Consider the following 18,710-nt stretch of genomic DNA (forward strand, 5'->3'; position numbering starts at 1 on the left):
GTGCTCCTCTGGGAACTGCTGCTGCTGCCCTGTCTGGGGTCTGGAAGCAGTGTGGCTAGAGGCTGTTCGGCTCGGAAGTTGGCGAGATGCCATCTTCCTCCTTCCGGCCTCTGAGTGAGGATGGGGCTAGCTCCCACCTTCCTTTCTGGCCACTCTGGGGCAGCACAGGGTAGCCAGGGTGGAGGGTGGCACTCCTCTATAAGGGACCCCATGGAGTGTGTGCCATCTCCATTTAGGAGCTATCTGTCTCCTGGATCCCGTGTTTGAGAAATGGGTTGGTGTCTTCACAGAATGAGGATCCCCAGAGCCATCTTGCCCGGTGCTGGCTCCCCTCATGCCTGTCTCTCTCTGCTGTGCACTAGGGTTGGTGGGGGTCGCCTGGTGGCAGTGGGACTCTGCGGCCATGCTTTCGTGTGATGATGCCTCTCCTGGTGTCTAACCTCAGCTCCATTCACCTCTCGGGCTTCCTGTGGGAACTGCGAGAAGTGGGGAAAAGGAGAGGCCTGGCTGGGGCTCACACTAGGGGCCGCGGAGGAAGTAATCCAAAAGGGCGTAGGAGGAGGTGAAAAATGAAAGTAAAAAACAACTGTTTTCTATTTACAAATTTAAATAAACAGAACAGCCTTCCCCGCGGTGTTTGTCTAAGAGTAGCAGCGTTGCTGCTGTGTAGGTCATGAAAAGGTTGGTGTAGAGTTTAAAACTTCCCATTCTGTTAATTTCTTAAGGAACAGTCGTCCAGAGTCTCGGCACAAAAGCTCATGATTTAATGAGGAACAGAAACAAAATCTCTGATTGTTGGTGTTTCAAACTTCATTGGCGTCCTCTGGCAAGCACAAGTTGATCCCTCTGCAGCTTCAATACCCTTTAGCCTTCAATATAAGAGTACATGCTGAATAGGGAACAATGGCTGGTTGTTATGTTTATTTACCCTTACTACAAGCTGGGTTAACCTCTTCAAAACAGCTTTACTAAGCCCGTTAACCACACCACCCATCTGACCTGCAGCCGCATCTCTAATGTGATGCAAATCTCGCAGGGGCCACATGCACCAGCCCGGTGCATTGTGTCTTCTGAGACGCTACAAGTTTATGACTGAGGGAGTCCTGTCCCGGCCATACATTTCCAGGGGGAAATGGCCTCAATGGCAAACAGTTAAACGAGAAAATAAAGGGGGAGAATGGATGGTCTTGTGTTTCTGCACATTTATTTTTTAATTGCCGGTAACGGTTGACCCACAGCATTCACCCAGGATGACAGCTTTCGTGTTCATCATCTAGCGGTTCAAGGAGGTGGATGTTTCGTTTTAGGGGTGGAGGTTAATAGTAACCAGTTTTGAAAGTTTATTTTTAGAAAGTGTCTTTTTAAGCCAATATAATACTTAGTATCCTTTTTTGATGCCATCTCTGTTGTTTTCTCAGATTACTAGTGAAATAGAGATGACCCCTTAATGTTGTTACTATGTTTTAAAGGCCTGGCTTTTCTTAAAATTATTTGTGGTGTCAGCTGTATAAATGAACAAGCAGGAAACATTTACTAACATGAGAAGGGTGGAGGGAATATGTCTATTTGGGAAAGATACGTTTCATTAAAGACCTACCTTCCCCTCACAGCCCATCTTTCCCCAGGATCTTACCTCCCTGTGAAATCATAAGCCCATATATGTAATACACTAAAAACAATAAAATTGTAAGCTTGGATCCAAAAGGAAAAACGTTCATTTTTTTAGGGGAACAACTGGCCAGTAAGACAACAACAACAAAATGGTGATTAACATGAACTGTAAATGGAGTCAGGTCCCAATCTGGCATCCTAACAAGTTGCTTTGAGTATTGTGGTTTGTCTTTAAGAAACCCACTGTATATGCCTCAGCCCACCTGATGAGAGCTTCATTTAACAGATCATTTTTCCTTGATGGAGGTGGCAAGCGTCACAGTGTTCTGGGCCTGCTTCAGTAATGGCATGTCGATCATACTCCCTTGGAAAGTAAAGGCTCCCTGGAAAACAGAGAACACGAACTTCTGAAAGAATACTCGAAATTATAGGTTTCCTTTCTGTGCACACTTGTGCAACAAGAACATTTTAGATTCCACCTGAATTATAGACTTTCCCACCCAACTTTTGAGAAAGCCAAAGTAAATTACAGAGGAAAGACTTCTTTTTTCCTCCTAAAGAGGGGAAAAAAATAAAAATCGTCAGCATTTTAATGGAGAGGAGAAACACATTGGACACAAGACAGCAAACTGTTCAGTTAACTCTTGAAATCAAGCAGAAAACAGCTGTGGAAGGAAAATATAAATACTTCCCTATATATTTTTGAAATATTATGTAGAACTTTAAAAGCAGGAATATATTCTGGCAACTGATTATTGTTTTAAAAAATTGTACCGTCAGGCTAATGGCAAAATCTTACCTCCTTGCTGTAACATAATTGAGAGGTAATATGATAAGGTGATGAGAAAATGCAAGGTAGGATTGTACTGAGTACAAAGAGATGAGTCTCTTGGTACACACTTACAGAAGACGATTAGAATTACCAGGGATGGCCGGGCGCGGGTGGCTCATGCCTGTAATCCCAGAACTTTGGGAGGCCGGGGCAGGTGGATCACCTGAGGTCGGGAGTTCAAGAGTAGCCTGGCCAATATGGCGAAACCCTGTCTCTACTAAAAATACAAAAATTAGCTGGGCGTGGTGGCACATGCCTGTGGTCCCAGCTACTCAGGAGGCTGAGGCAGAAGAATTGCTTGAACCCAGGAGGTGGAGGTTGCAGTGAGCCAAGGTCACACCACTGCACTCCAGCATGGGCGACAGAGCGGGACTCCATCTCAAAAAAGAAAGAAATACCAGGGACATGGGCTGTAACAAAGGAATCATAGATCTGTTGAATGTTAAGATGGGAAAGCATCTCTGAAATCTCTTGGAATAGTCCCGTTTTACAGACTCATTTTTTAAAAAACTTCTACCATACTTATATAGACTGTGTCAAGTAACCTAAGCCCTGTTTTAGATGAGGAAACTGCGGCTCAGAGTAGTAAAAGAAGGAAAAAAAAAGAAGTAATCTTCCAAGGTCATGTGACTAGGGAAAGCCAGAGCTGGGGCTGATGCTTGGGTCTCAGAGCTTCAAGCCTTCATCAGAGATCCCCACATTAAGACGACAAGGTAGCTTCTTTAAGTGCATCAGCAAAAGATAGATTAAATGGACAGAAAGCAGCATGCTCAGAACCCAAAGTTAATGTCTGGTTATTTGTGTTCTTTTCAACACTTCCTTTTGCTGCTTACAATGATAGCCCGTCATCCTAATCCACCCTGCTTTGACCTGTTGGCAAGGATGCTGGTGTGAGTGATGCTGGTGTGAGTGATGCTGATCCTTCGAGATCTGGAGGTGGTTGGGGCAATCCTAATGCACATTGATGATGGTCCATTTGCATCTATTGCAGCCCGTTTCTGGATTTCACAAGTACCACTTCCCAACAGTCAATGCTGATGTTACTCAGGGCTGCCGGGACAGGAGTGCTGGGCTCCCATGATGAGGGCTGAGAGGTAGTAACTTATGGTTATACATAGGATGGAGGTAAAGAAAAATGGGGGGAATCCTTAGCAATGACTTTTGGGATTTATCGTTCGATTGTGAGAGATTCTAAGCCTACTAGGATTAGAATTTTTACCAGCAGTGGTCAACCTTTTCAGCCTTAGAAATGATGACTCTTACTCATATGAACACCTGTGTGGCCTAAATTCCTGTATTGTAAGTCACTTCCCAGCCCTCTCGTTTTTACTGTTTATACCCCTAGATTGTCCTTTCCATAATTTCATTCAGCCTCTAACTAATTTTGGTCACCTCTGTGACCGGGAGGAATTTTCCTAATTTGGTTGGAAGTTCTGAGTAGGTCCTGTAGGTTGGCATTACATGGAAATCCGGGCCTGGGTCACATGCAGTTTTACAAGGCAATTGTCTAGTTTTCTTACTGGAGTAAATGATGAAGACCAAAGCCCTCTTGGTTATCCACCCACCAAGTGGATTATGGCCCTGTAAAACAGCACATGTCCTGCTAGGGTTTAAACAATAGGCTGGGGAGACGAAATTAGCATAGATGCACACGAAATCAAAATGGTGCACAGAGAATCCAAACGGTGGCTGTGAGTCTGTGCCATGTTCCCGAACCTGCTTTGGGTTCCATGTGCACATCAAAGATAAAAAACACTTCATGTAGTTTTTCAAGACTGGGAGATCATTTCTTCTATGGTAGCAGGTTTTGCTTGATTTTCTTTAATGAAGCTTAAGGTGCAAAACAAAATGTAGCATTTTTCTTGTTTCCTGCATCTCTGCAAATGGAGGATTGCAGTGTTATGAATGAGACTGCCTGGCGTGAATATCCCCAGGCTCTCACAGAGCCACCTATAATTTAGGTGGTATCTTTTTAACATATGGATCTATAAGTGAGATGAAAAATAGTCTATTGGTCAGGATTTGGAAAAATGCAGTTCATCAAAAAGCTACTTGGATTTTTTAGGAGAGTTTGAAATCTTCCTTAATGATTATATTTTATATTTATTATATATTTTTTGAGACTGAGTCTCGCTCTGTTGCTCAGGTTGGAGTGCAGTTGTGTGATCTCGGCTCACTGCAACCTCCGCCTCCCAGGTTCAAGCAATTCTCCTGCCTCAGCCTCCCAACTAGCTGGGACTACAGGTGCGTGCCACCACGTTTGGCTAATTTTTTTGTATTTTTATTAGAGACAGGGTTTCACCATGTTGTCCAGGCTGGTCTCGAACTCCTGGCCTCAGGTGATCTGCCCACCTCGGCCTCCCAAAGTGCTGGGATGACAGGTGTGAGCCACCACGCACGGCCTCATGGTTAAATTTTTTAACACCCATGCTACTGTAATAATAATAGCTGTAAGTTTTTGAGCAGTTCCTAGTCTGGGGCCTGTTGCCTGGCACTTTACATACATTATTTCATGTGATGCTCATAACAACACTTTGAAGTAGATACCATTATCCATCCCCAGTAAAACTTTTTCTTTCTAGTTGTGGCAAAAACATAAAACATAAAATTCACCATCTTAGATGTTTTTAAGTGTACAGTTCAGTAGTGTTAACTCTATGTACGTTGCGCTACAGATCTCCAGAGCTTTTCCTTCTTGCAAAACTGAAACTCTGCAGCCTGTGCACGGTGGCTCACGCCTGTAATCCCAGCACTTTGGAGGCCAAGGCGGATGGATCACCTGAGGTCAGGAGTTCGAGACCAGCCTGGCCAACATGGTGAAACCCTGTCTCTACTAAAAATACAAAAATTGGCTGGGCGTGGTGGTGGGTGCCTGTAATCCCAGCTACACGGAAGGCTGAGGCATGAGAATTGCTTGAACTCGGGAAGCAGAGGTTGCAGTGAGCTGAGATCATGCCACTGTACTCCAGCCTAGGTGACAGAGCAAGACTCCATCCTAAAAAAAAAAAACAAAACCCCAAATCCCTGAAACTCTGTATCTATTAGACAATTCTCCATTTCCATGTCCCCTGCCCCCAGCAACCACCATTCTACTTTTGACAAGTATCCCGAAAGTAGAATCCTTGGGTTTCACTCTGTCACCCAGGCTGGAGTGCAGTGGCATCATCACGGCTTACTGCAGCCTCGACCTCCCAGGCTCAGGCCATCCTCCTGCCTCAGCCTCCGGTGTGGCTGGGACTATAGGTGTGCACCACCATGCCCAGCTAATCTTTCACGTAGAGACGAGGTCTCCCTATGTTGCCCAAGCTGGTCTCAGACTCCTGGGCTCAAGTGATCCTCCTGCCTCGGCCTCCCAGAGTGCTGGGATTAGAAGGCATGAGCCACTGCCCAGCACCATTCTCCTTTCTGTCTCTGAGTTTGTACTTATCCTCTTTTAATAACTGAGGAAACTGAGGCAGAAGGAGCTTAAGAAACATGTGCAACTTAGCCCTGTAGTTAGTAAAGATATAATAGAATAGGGATAAAGCTGACTCTAATGCCAAGCCTGTGCTCTTAGGGGCCTGGTGATTGAAAAGGGTTCTCTGAGTGTGTTCTGTGACTCCCTGAATCAGAACAACGGGCAGGGGGGACTTGTTAAAATGCAGATTCCTGGGCCCAGTCCCATGTGATTTGTGCAGAAAACCTGGAGGTTGACTGAATCCTCTGGTGATTCTAATGCACATTCACGTTTGAGAACTTCCATGTTTTAGCTCCCCCAGGTAGAAATGGTTAGGCTGGCTTGGATATGCAGGTCTATAAAGTGAAGAGTCCTCTTGCAGCCTTCTGTAAATGATGCCTTTCTCTTGTAAGGCATCCCCAAGATGCCAAATGACAGAATTTCCTTAGGTTAGTCACCACTTATCCATTCATCCATCAAGTATGGACCGAGCAGCTCCCTTGTGCCAGGCCCTGGTGAGTCACTTGGGACAGTGAGAGGATGAGACTTGGCCCTGTCCTCTGGGAGCTTACTATTTGCTGGAGGGGAGAGGGAAGGAAGAAGCAGGTGCTACCTGATGCAACAAGAATTGGAGAAAAGGCCAGGGTGGTGAGCACAGGGACGATCTGAGGGCCTGCCACAGCTGCACTTCTTCCCAATCAGGGCCATCTTTGCGGGACTGCACTGCTCATACAGATACGACATTGGGTACCTAGAGCAATGCCAGGCATCTCTACGCATTGCCGTGGAAATCCAGATGCAATGAGCCTTTATTTGACAGTTACCTATGGTGTTATTTGTTGTAATAAATCACTGGTCAATTGCTTTGCACATCTTACTGTACATATGTCTATGATTTCAGACTCCTGGAGGTGAAGGCCAGTATCACCATGGCACACGTGTCTTCTGCGTAGGAAGGAAACAGTCACCATCGAACTGTAGTTTTTCTGACACCTCGGCCATTGCCCGTGGATCAGATAAGCACTGACATAATCTGACTTACAGTTTGATGGTGAAGGTGATGATGACAGCGTGATGACAACAGTGATCACATCTATGGGAAATTGTCATATATTTTGCATTTCTGGTACTTAGTACTTGACTTTTTTTTCTCCATAGTCCTAAAAGAGTAATTTTCTAGAAACCACAAATTGATGTAAGTCTTTCCCTATTCACTATGTTTCCAACTTAACTTCTGTGGACACTGAGGGGGTTCCTTCTGGCACATTCTGATGATGGTGTTGCTGTGGCTCCCTGAGAGGGAGTTCTCTGTGAGAATTAACGCTAATATTTGAATACAGCTGCTAGAGTCCCTCTTTTTTGGGGTATCACCCTTATATGGTGCTAAGTCTTTCTGCTCAATGAATGAATGACTGGCCTCACAGCAGTTCCCAGGGAATTCCTAAACTTCCAGCCAGTGTTGGCCATGATCAAATTTCTCCTCGAGATCCTGGCTGTGCCTTCTACTTGCTAAATCTCTCAGCCCAGCTGTGGCCTCCTGGGATACGGCTCTTCCTTACCTATGAAGTCGACAGTGCCCTGAAACTCCTCAAAAAAGGCGGAAGATGATGCTCCCAGAGACACTCTCAAGGGCACTGTTTCATTTTTCTTTCCTATTTTGCAACTTCTCCCACTTGGGAGAGTCCTTAGAAAGCCCTCATGTGCCCTTGGTTCCCTCTCAGTTTTGTTGTGACATTTATTTTAAGGATGTCCGTTTGGATGCCAGGCACCCACAGCTCAGTGAGGCTTCCCAGCTCCACAGCTGGCTCCTGGAGCTCTCAGGGACATGGTGCCAGGATGTTTATAGGGGGTGGCACTTCTCTAGTTGGGAGCGTGCTGTTATCTTTCTAAAACAGATCTGATGGAATCATCCACTTGCTTTAACCCTGCCATGGTTTTCTTTGGACTTGCAGAATTAAGTGCAATATCTTCAGTGGAGACCCAAGCCTGCCCATGATGGGACCCTGCCCCCCTCAGCCTCGTCTCCTGCCAGTCCCTTGAGGCCTGTCCCCCAACACACACTGCCCTGCAGCTCTGCCACATGCCCTCTTCTCTCTCTGAAGGCTCTTTCCCTGTCTGGCAAACTCCTGATGCTTCCAGATGTCAAGGTGTCACCTCTGTGAAGTGTTTTGAGGCCTCCTTGGTAGAGCAAATCCCTCTCCACCTTTTCCCTGTACAGCTCCTGGTATAGCCTGTGTTCCCATCTAGTGAGATTGTTTACACTGCTGTCTTTCACAATGCTGTGAGGCCCGTGGGGAGGCGCCAGGCCTCATGTGCCTCTGACTCCCAGGACCCGGCACCCAGCACCCAGTACCTGCCAGGTATACGGGAGATGCTCTGTGACCACTGACCTGGTGATGATGGAAAAGGCTGAATGCAAAGCCAAGAGCAACAATACTGACCTGCCTGAATAGAGGGACACACGTTCCACAGTTGGTGATTTGGGCCATTCTTTTTCTTTAATTTGGGACCTTAGGGAAGGGACTGTAGTTGTTTGGGCAAAGCTTTGCTATCACACATACCTGCTGAGTCTTTAAGTCACCTGGAATATGCAGTGAGGCTTCATCCCAGCTGGTCTCAGATATATGGGGCTCTGCCTCCCACCTCATCAAGCTGTGCAGGATGCCCTAGCCCACACATGTGCCTATCAGCTCCCTGCACTGACACGGATGCAGAGCCTACTGCATACCTGGCGTGCTGCAGGCCCAGGGACTTACGACAGCAGGGAACAGGGCAGATGTAGTCCCTGACCTCACAGGGCTTCCAGTCTAATGGGGGGAAAGACATTAAATAGACAGTGATAGAAACGACTATTACTTATGAACTGGAAAGTTTGCTCAAAAAGCAAGGCACGGCCGGGCGCGGTGGCTCACGCTTGTAATCCCAGCACTTTGGGAGGCCGAGGCGGGTGGATCACGAGGTCAGGAGATCGAGACCACGGTGAAACCCTGTCTGTACTAAAAAATACAAAAAATTAGCCGGGCGTGGTGGCGGGCGCCTGTAGTCCCAGCTACTCAGAGGGGCTGAGGCAGGAGAATGGCGTGAACCCGGGAGGCGGAGCTTGCAGTGAGCTGAGATTGCGCCACTGCACTCCAGTCTGGGTGACACAGTGAGACTCCGTCTCAAAAAAAAAAAAAAAAAAAAAAAAAGGCAAGGCACAGGGGAGTTGAAAAGCAATTGATAGGGGACCTAACCTGATCAGGTGGGGCATCCTGTGGGACGTGATGTTTAAACTGACATGTGAAGGGTGAGGAGCAGCTACGCAGGGGAAACGGACAGGAGGAGGGAAGGAAGACAGACCAGGACACATGATGGTTCTCTCTGGAGTGCGAGCTGGGTGACTGAGGGGACAGTGATAGAAGACAGAATCACCTCAGGTCTCCACAAAGCTTTCCATCTCTGAGCTCACCCTTCTCCTCTCCTTTATCTGCACATGTCTCTCTGTGCCCCTGGTCTGGTAATACTCACTGGTCAGTTGGCCAACACTTGCTGAGCCTCTGGTAGGACACCATGGCTGACCTCAAAACTGGTAATGTTGGGGCCAGTGTGGTAGTGTAATCCCAGCACTCTTGGGCTGAATGGGGAAGATTGCTTGAGCCTGGTCAAGGCTGCAGTGAGCTGTGATCACACCACTGCACTCCAGCCTGGGTGACAGAGTGAGACCTTTTCACAAAAAAAATTTTCATGTTGGCTTGGGCTCAAGTTAACTCGTGCAAATGACTTAACAGTTAAAGGGCAAGTGAGTTTATGACGTTTGTGGTGCTTCAGGGCCAGGAGCTGCAGAGAGGAGCTACCACAATGGCGTTTGTTTGGCCAGAGAAGGGCTTCAAGGAACAGGTATTTAAAAGTCAGCTTTAGAAGGTCAGGGATGCCAGGAGAGCCAGGAGAGTCAGGAGAGGGGCGTGGGGACTGGAAGGGGACACAGAGAAGTGTGCATGGAGTTGGCTTTCTTTGTTCTGCAGGAGCCTTGTGTCTCTGGTCACCAGTGACATAACAGACACACAAAACTAAGGGGTGTGGTAGGAGACACTGGATCTTTTTGTGGCTCTGTCTATGGCTCAAAAGCTGTCTCCTAGAGCCTGAGGACATGCAGCCTACTCCAGCCTAAATTAAAGCAATCTGGAAGAGAGATGACATTTTAAAATATTGGTTCTGCTATTTTTTTTTTTTTTTTTTTTTTGAGACAGAGTCTAGCTCTGTTGCCCAGGCTGGAGTGCAATGGCGTGATCTCGGCTCACTGCAACCTCCGCCTCCCTGGTTCAAACGATTCTCCTGCCTCAGCCTCCTGAGTAGCTGGGATTTCAGGTGCCTGCCACCACACCCAGCTAATTTTTGTATTCTTAGTAGAGACAGGGTTTCACCATGTTGGTCAGGCTGGTCTTGATCTCCTGACCTCATGATCCACCCGCCTCGGCCTCCCAAAGTGCTGGGATTACAGGGGTGAGCCACCGCGCCTGGTCGGTTCTGTTATTTATTAGCTGCTTGACTTTTCTTATGACAAAGCACATAAAGACAGTCTCTATTAGACGAAGCTGGACTGAAACCCGGTGGGGTTCCTCTGTTCTTGCTACATGCACTGATGGGCCCATATTTGCTCCTTCCTGGACCCTAGGCAGAGGAAGTTGAACCACCTGTTTCCTTTCCTTCACTCTGGGTGTTTTTCCTCTGTCCAGAAGGTGGTCCGAGGATCCAGCGATTGGGAAGCTATGAGCTGGACTGGGCTGGCCTGGCCCAGCCCTACTTGTGAGTGGGACAGCATGGATGGATTGTCTAGCATGGCTTTCTGGGCGCCAGGGGAGGGTAGATCTGGGGGAAAAGGATGTCAGTTTCCTTGAGGAGGAAATAGGAAGATTGTCTTGGCAACAATAACCTCTACTCTAGTTAACTATACCCTCAGTAAGCCCTGGAATATTAGTTTCCAAACTGAAAACTGGAGGAAAAAAAGAAGTTTCATTTGATAGCACTTTATACTATTACAAAATATTCTTTTTTTTTTTTTTGAGACAGGGTCTCACTCCCGTCTCCCAGGCTCCCCGTCTCCTAGGCTGGAGTGCAGTGGCATGATCACAGCTCATTGCAGCCTTGACTTCCCGGACTCAGGTGGTCCTCCCACCTCAGCCTCCCCACTAGCTGACTAGCTGGGACTATAGGCATGCCCCACCAAGCCTTGCTAACTTTTTGTATTTTTAGTAGAGATGGGGTTTCACCCTGTTGTCCAGGTTGGTCTTGATCTCCTGACCTCAAGTGATTCGCCTGCTGAGGCCTCCCAAAGTGCTGGGATTATAGGTGTGAGCCACCGCGCCTGGCCCAAAATATTTTCAAAGACATTTTCTCACCTATAGTACAGAAGGTATGATTATTTAGTTTTACAGGTGCAAACAATGGGGTTCAGTACTAGTTAATCTTATAAAAGAACTTAAGAGGACAAGACTAGAATCTAAGGCTTTTCACCCCAAATCTCAAATTCTTCTTATTAATCATTGTAACTCAAAGTATGGCTGATAACTGGTATTTGGGATAATTATAGAGAAAGTTCTAATCCAGCAACATATTTATTTTGTATATACTATGTATTTTAAATTATATTTAATGTAATTTATAAAAATAGCATATTTAAACTATTTCAGAAATATTATTACTTAAGATGAGGCTAAAAATACATATAGATAATGTACAGAGAAGCAAATACGTGAAATTGCAATTTTAACAAGAGAATTTGGGAAAAGGTAAAATATAACATTTTTCATCCTGGGCTTCCATTTGAAAGTTCTTATAATTTATTAAAATACCAGACATGGGCCAGGCGCGGTGGCTCACGCTTGTAATCCCAGCACTTTGGGAGGCCGAGGCGGGTGGATCACGAGGTCAGGAGATCGAGACCACGGTGAAACCCTGTCTCTACTAAAAAATACAAAAAATTAGCCGGGCGTGGTGGCGGGCGCCTGTAGTCCCAGCTACTCGGAGAGGCTGAGGCAGGAGAATGGCGTGAACCCGGGAGGCGGAGCTTGCAGTGAGCCGAGATTGTGCCACTGCACTCCAGCCTGGGCGACAGAGCGAGACTCCGTCTCAAAAAAAATAATAATAATAAAAATAAAATAAAATACCAGACATACTAGAATTCAATAATACAATATATGAGTGGCATTTTAAGTCTTAAAAACACCTAAAGCATTTGTTAGGAGGATTGAAGGCGGTGATATTTGGTCCTTGTATAACATCTGAATATCAGTAACCTTTTGTTTTATGGATAAACATCTTTAAAAACTGTAATGAAGGCTGGGCACAGTGGCTCACGCTTGTAATCACTTTGGGAGGCCAAGACGGGAGGATTGCTTAAGCCCAGGAGTTCGAGACCAGCTTGGGTAATATAGTGAGACTGTCTTTTCAAAAAAAAAAAAAAAAAAATTAGCTGGGTGTGGTGACACGCACCTGTGGTCTCAGCTACAGGTGGAGGCTGAGGTGGAAGGATCACTTGAGCCTAGGAAGTCGAGGCTAAAGTGAGCCATGATCATGCCACTGCATTCCAGCAACAGAGTGAGACCCTGTCTCAATAATTAAATAAATACACAACTGTCAGGAAGATAGTAAAAGAATATGACTGAAGACTCAGAAAGTATAGAACGTGTTTTTCATCTTTTTAACACTTTAAATTGTAGTGATAATTTGATCGGTATTTTAATAATATTTTGAATTGAAATTCAGCAGCCATTCGTTCCTATTGCCAGATAATTTACGGATGCTAATGTATCTCTACATGAAATTTCTGAAAGTTCAACTGAAGTCATTCAACACGGACACCAATTCACATTGTGCTAATCTATGGTTACCTATCATGGAATTCAGACGGAAGACAGTCCATGGCCTTTGATGGGGAAGCCCTTTAAATAATTCATAAGAATGTAACAGTGGGAATATCGGGTTTGGGGTGGGATGGGGTGGTGTTCATTTTGCACCTGACTGGGAAGCACAGTGAAAAGTCAGACGGGAGCAGCATGCTGAGCAGCTGGGGAAGGCCCCGGAAGGCACAGGTTCAGAGAGGGTGCTGAGTTTGGGGGTCGTGCAGGAGGTTGGTTGGATTCTGCACCCTGGGCAGTTACTGGATTAATTTTCCAAGCTCTGAAAGGTGCAGAAGCCTGAAGAAGCTCCTCTTTATCCCTCCCGTCCCCTCCCCCATAGCTCTCTGGCTGTCACTCAGAGGGAAGGGCCATGAGGGGCACGGAAGGGAGGCCTCTTGTATTCCTGGGGCAGCTCCACCTGCCAGGTCAGTGATGGTCTGAGCAGGCACGAGGGATCATCTTCTCCACACAGAAACAGGGCACTCTCCAAGATGGGCACAGCCTGCGGTGGCTCTCAGTAGCCTGTGGCTGCAATGAAGGGGAACGAAGCTCCCTGGAGAGAAAGGATCTGGCTTTTCTGGGGGTTTCCCTTAGAAGCAGCTTCATGCAGAGGTTAGGGATGTGGACTTTGGGCTCCATTACACCTGACTTTGAATCCAGGAATGCCTTTTCCTAGCTGTGTGATCCACAATGAATAAAGCTACCTTTCCCAGTCTTAATTTCTTCATCTGGAAAATGGGGATAATATCACCCCTGTAGGGCTGTTGTGAGGATTACATAAAATAATATATGCAAGGGCCAGGTGCAGTGGCTCATGCCTGTAATCCCAACACTTTGGGAGGCCGAAGCAGGCAGATCACTTGAGGTCAGGAGTTCGAGACCAGCCTGGCCAACATGGTGAAACCCCGCCTCTATCAAAAATACAATTAGCCGGGCATAGTGGCATGCGCCTATAATCCCAGCTACTTGGGAGGCTGAAGCATGAGAATCGCTTGAACCTAGGAGGCAGAGGTTGCAGTGAGCCGAGATCCCACCGTCATACTTGAGCCTGGGCAACAGAGCAAGACTCCGCCTCAAAAAAAAAATTATATATATATATTTGTATATGCAATGGCCTGTCACCTAACAGGCTCTCACAGTAAATGGAAGCAGTTATGCTACCAGCACTGTCACTACTGTGGCCACACCACTGTCATGATGGCCACCACTACTGTTAGGAGTGTGATGATCTCTCCTCTGGTTATTATGACCACTGCCCACATGGTTACTGCTACCACCATTGCTACTGGTATTGCTACTGTTATTGCTGGCCAGAGATTATTTAATTCCACTTATCACAGAATGGCCCAGTGAGAAGCAGACTGTTTGAATTCTAAGTGGGTTTTATGATTTCAGAGTAGTTTTAAGACCTGCAAGAGCTTGAGAGACATGAGTGTTTTTGAAAATACAATGAATAGAAACAGGCTCATGCCTGAAGCTTCCTGTCCCCTCTAAACTCTTATAAATCATAGATTTAGTTGTCTCCTTAAGAAACTAGACTCAGGGATGCTATATATTTGGCAGAGCCTCAGGAGGAAAACAAATAAATTTAGAAAAATTTAAAAACTTAGAATATCAGCAGAGGACAGACGCTAATCAAATGCAGATGATCTGAAGTCCAGAGCTTGGCTTACACTGAGGAGGAGGTACTGAAACGCAGGACACAGTTCTTTCAGCAGATGATGGAACAGAGAAGGAAGAGGTGTAGCAAAGATGATGGCTAGACACATTTGTTCAAAAGGGAGGACATTTCTTGGAATGTGGAAATTGAGTGGATGTAAAATGAATGGACAGCGTTAACATTTTGCTTTTTACAAAGGAAGGATGAAATTATTTAGCTTTAGCTAAATAAATGGAAAGATGGGGCTAGAAAATAGAAAGATTTGTGTGTTGTTCTTGGTAAGACTAATTCAGGACTTTACCAAGAGTTCCAGGAAGTCAGGGGTGCAATGGGGAAGGAGAAGCAGTAGAAAGCTTGGAAGATGGATTTGGCAGGAGAACGGCAGGAAAGGTCGAGGCGGCTGAACAGCAGGGAGGAGAGCTGAGGTGCATGTGTGTGCCAGTTATCTGCATATGTGACCATCCCGAATCATCTACTTGCCCAGGTCTGGGTCTCCACGGACCAGAGCCATGCTTACTTTAAACAGTGATCGGAGAGACCAAGGTAGCCTTCTATTTTTAAAACTTTCCGGCCGGGCGCGGTGGCTCACGCTTGTAATCCCAGCACTTTGGGAGGCCGAGGCGGGCAGATCACGAGGTCGGCGGGCAGATCACGAGGTCAGGAGATCGAGACCACGGTGAAACCCCGTCTCTACTAAAAATCCCAAAAAAATTAGCCGGGCGTGGTGGCGGGCGCCTGTAGTCCCAGCTACTCGGAGAGGCTGAGGCAGGAGAATGGCGTGAACCCGGGAGGCGGAGCTTGCAGTGAGCGGAGATCGCGCCACTGCACTCCAGCCTGGGTGACAGAGCGAGACTCCGTCTCAAAAAAAAAAAAAAAAAAAAAAAAAAAAAAAAAAAAACTTTCCTCGGGGTCTAAACATGTAGATGGCAAGATTTCTCTTTAAAAATATTCAGGCAGAATAATCAGGCAAGAGTAGGCAAGTCTTTGTTTTCCATCTTTTCACAAGGAAATCTGGAAAAATAAAGCCAAGTATGCTATGTAGAAAGCTATGTATTGAGGTGAAGACAATTGGATTTATAAGCGTATCAAAATCTAAGGGAGTTAACACATTTGCCATCAAATTAGGTTTTGTGCTTAATTTTCTCAATTTTTAAAGTGGCTTTGTTGAGGTATGATTTGCATACCATAAAATTCACCCATTGTACGTGTATAATTCGTTGATTTTTTAGTAATTATGTAGAGTTCTGCTACTATCACCTCCATCTCAGATTTCTTTTCGAAACCAGAAATCTTGTTTAAAGATTTTTTAAAATTATTTTTAAAACCAAGACAAATGTGTAACAGGCCAAATGTTTAAATGTCTTTATTTAAAAATGTTTGACATCAAATTTAAGCTCCTATTGCCTATGAGAAAAGCAAACAATGAATGCCATTTATAGCATTTTGTAGCTAAGACCAATAACGCTAAAATTCCTCTATTTCATACATGGCAGGCTTATTCTTTCTTTGGAAAACAGATTTAATGAGTTAACATTAACTAGAAGAGACTGAAAGATTTACTAAAATACTGGTACATTTTTTCAAAGCACAATTGATGAATAACAACTGATGAAATAATTGATGGAAACATCTTTCAGTTTTTCTAGAAGGCAGCAGAAGTATGTCATATATACTGTTAAAAGTATATCTAATAAATTTTTTTTAGCATTGTCAGGAATTTGGAAACCAGTTAGCTAAATAGTGTTTACTAAATGTGTTTCGTGGACCTATTTCTGCCCAAGATGCTGCAGGGAGGCGCGTGCTATGGTAGAGAGAATTTTTTATTCCCTAGGGTAGTGGTAAGAAATTGCCTCACTCTTTTTTTGAGGCCCACTGACCTGAAGTGGAAAAAAAAAAGAATTATAGAAATGGTTGCTTTATATTTTTAATAAAATTCAATATAAAAAGAACTACAAAATTCTGGGCTGGGCGCGGTGGCTTACGCCTGTAATCCCAGCACTTTGGGAGGCGGAGGTGGGCAGATCACGAGGTCAGGGGTTTGAGACCAGCCTGACCAAAACGGTGAAACGCCATCTCTACTAAAAATACAAAAATTAGCCAGACATGTTGCGTGCCTGTAATCCTAGCTACTCAGGAGGCTGAGGCAGGAGAATCACTTGAACCCGGGAGGCGGAGATTGCAGGGAGCCGAGATCACGCCATTGCACTCCAGCCTGGTTGACAGAGCGAGAAACTGACTCAAAAAAAAAAAAAAAAAAAAAAAAAAATTACAAAATTCTTTAATGAATACAACCAAAAAATAAAGAATGCTCTGAAAGTCTCTATTGTAATTAGCTACAGGAGAGAAGGCAAAGGATGGCATGGGGTGTGGAGATGATGTAGTGAGAAAGAAAAAGGTGTAAAGAAAAAGGAAATGGAGAATTCAGGGCAAGGAAAACGAGGGTGGAACAGAAAGATACACACACAGACCCATCCATCCTTACAGGGAGAAATACAGGAAGAGGAAAGAGAGGGAAAGGTGTCCAAGGAACAAAATGATCCTCTCCTGGCCATCACTTGTATCTTGCTGTCATAGGCACTGAACGCCATGGGGTGTGTGTGGTCACAGGGTGTAACTGAGAGTGTGACTCTGGGGACCTGTCCTTTGATGTCCTTGAGATGACTTTGGAGTAGATATGGCCTCTCTGCCAAAGGCTCCCCAGGCTTGCTCTGGGAGTTTCCAATCTATGTTGGGAGACTGAACGACTGATAACTAATGATGTGAAGTGGGGTTTGCAGTGAACAGAGCCTAGAAGACTTCCTGGGGCAGGGCTGGGGGACGAGGGCAGGGTAGCACTGAACAGGGAGGCGTGTGGGGAACGGCAGGTGGAGACCCTGGTTTCTCTCTTTCCTCATTGGTTTCTGCTTATCCTAAAGAAAAGACATACATTGCAACTACCCAAATCCAGACTTTGATTGTGACTGAGTGCATTTAAGGCTCTATCTCGTTTTGGTCATGAGTGTGGGTATTCACTGTAATTCAACTGAAGCCACATTTATGATATTCCATATCTTTACTTACAAACTAAGCCTTGAATTCTGCTCACAGCCCTCTCTCCACCTTGGCCGTGAGTGACACTGGGCAGCTTCTGAAGCCTTGCTGGGTTTCCGTGCATTAAGTCATAAACTGAAGGCATCTGACTAAAAGATTTCTGAGATTTCATCCAGCTAAGATAATGACATATTTAAAATCAAAATTGGGCAAATAAAACCCTGAAAAATATAAACCTGGATAAAGAATATTTTGATTAAAATATCCTTAAGCGTATGTTATAAATTAAGGACAAAGCAAACAAACAATTTAAAACATTGTCCGATTTAATCTACATTAAAAACAAACACTCTTTTTTTTTTTGAGATGGAGTCTTGTTCTGTCACCCAGGCTGGACTGCAGTGGTGCAATCTTGGCTCACTGCAACCTTCGCCTCGGAGGTTCAAGTGATTCTCCTGCCTCAGCCTCTCAAGTAGCTGGGATTACAGGCACCTGCTACCACACCCAGCTGATCTTTTGTATTTTTGGTAGAGACGGGGTTTCACTATGTTGGCAAGGCTGGTCTCAAACTCCTGACCTTGTGATCTGCCCACCTCGGCCTTTCAAAGTGCTGGGATTACAGGCGTGAACCACTGCACCCAGCCTATTAAAAACACTCTTATCTTCTAATACCAAACCAGCCATTTGCCACTAAAAAAGAAAAAGTGAAATAGGATATGATATGATTTCAATACTTTGTAGCAATTCATTACTTTGCTTTAAATGTTTAAAATTTCACAATTTTGTGTTAATCCATCCAATCTTAAAGTCATCATTGGCAGACTCAGATTTTCTAAGAACTGGACTTTTAAAAGTCAAAATTATGGCTGATCTTTCTGAAAATGTTAAATGAACAGGGAAATAAAGGGAAAAGTGCAATTACTAAGAATCTCTAAAACAGAGTTATGTCCCTTTATCTTTCATTTTCACTACAAACCTCTCAGCTCTGATTTTCGTGTTCCTGCTCATAAGTCCAGAGGGAAGGCTGTGGGTGGTGGGCTGGATGGGTGTGAGAGGATACACTGTCGTCTAATAAATAGTGGAATCAACCCTTTCAGTTGACAAAGACAACAACCACATCTTTAGATGGTTTATTTGATCTGCGTGAAAGAGTGGCAGTGGGATTTCTGGCACTTGAATAAGCGGAAACAATATTTTTGGCTAGAGAAACTTCTCCTGAGTTCTCTCAGGGAGGCTTCTAGAAGGCCATCTGGACCAAGCAATATT

At 45.2% G+C, this 18,710-nt stretch overlaps 1 protein-coding gene across 5 annotated transcripts in view; it reads right to left on the bottom strand.

The window, feature by feature from the left end:
* Nucleotides 1-741: 741 nt before the first annotated feature.
* The window catches only part of CLYBL (citramalyl-CoA lyase), a 291,574-nt gene continuing 273,605 nt past the window's right edge, over nucleotides 742-18,710 (bottom strand). For 2 of the 5 annotated variants that reach the window (XM_055244194.2, XM_063618969.1), the window contains 2 exons: nucleotides 1,875-1,994; nucleotides 742-869 (listed from right to left, as the gene is read on the bottom strand). In XM_055244194.2, the coding sequence (XP_055100169.1) occupies nucleotides 1,899-1,994 (96 nt within the window). In that variant the 3' untranslated portion in view covers nucleotides 742-869; nucleotides 1,875-1,898. Of the gene's footprint in view, nucleotides 1,995-18,710 lie in introns of all 5 variants that reach the window. The other 3 variants (XM_055244196.2, XM_055244195.2, XM_063618968.1) reach the window with 3 other exon arrangements.

This window comes from Symphalangus syndactylus, chromosome 15, assembly GCF_028878055.3.
Source record: "Symphalangus syndactylus isolate Jambi chromosome 15, NHGRI_mSymSyn1-v2.1_pri, whole genome shotgun sequence".
Taxonomy (NCBI): Eukaryota; Metazoa; Chordata; class Mammalia; order Primates; family Hylobatidae; genus Symphalangus; species Symphalangus syndactylus.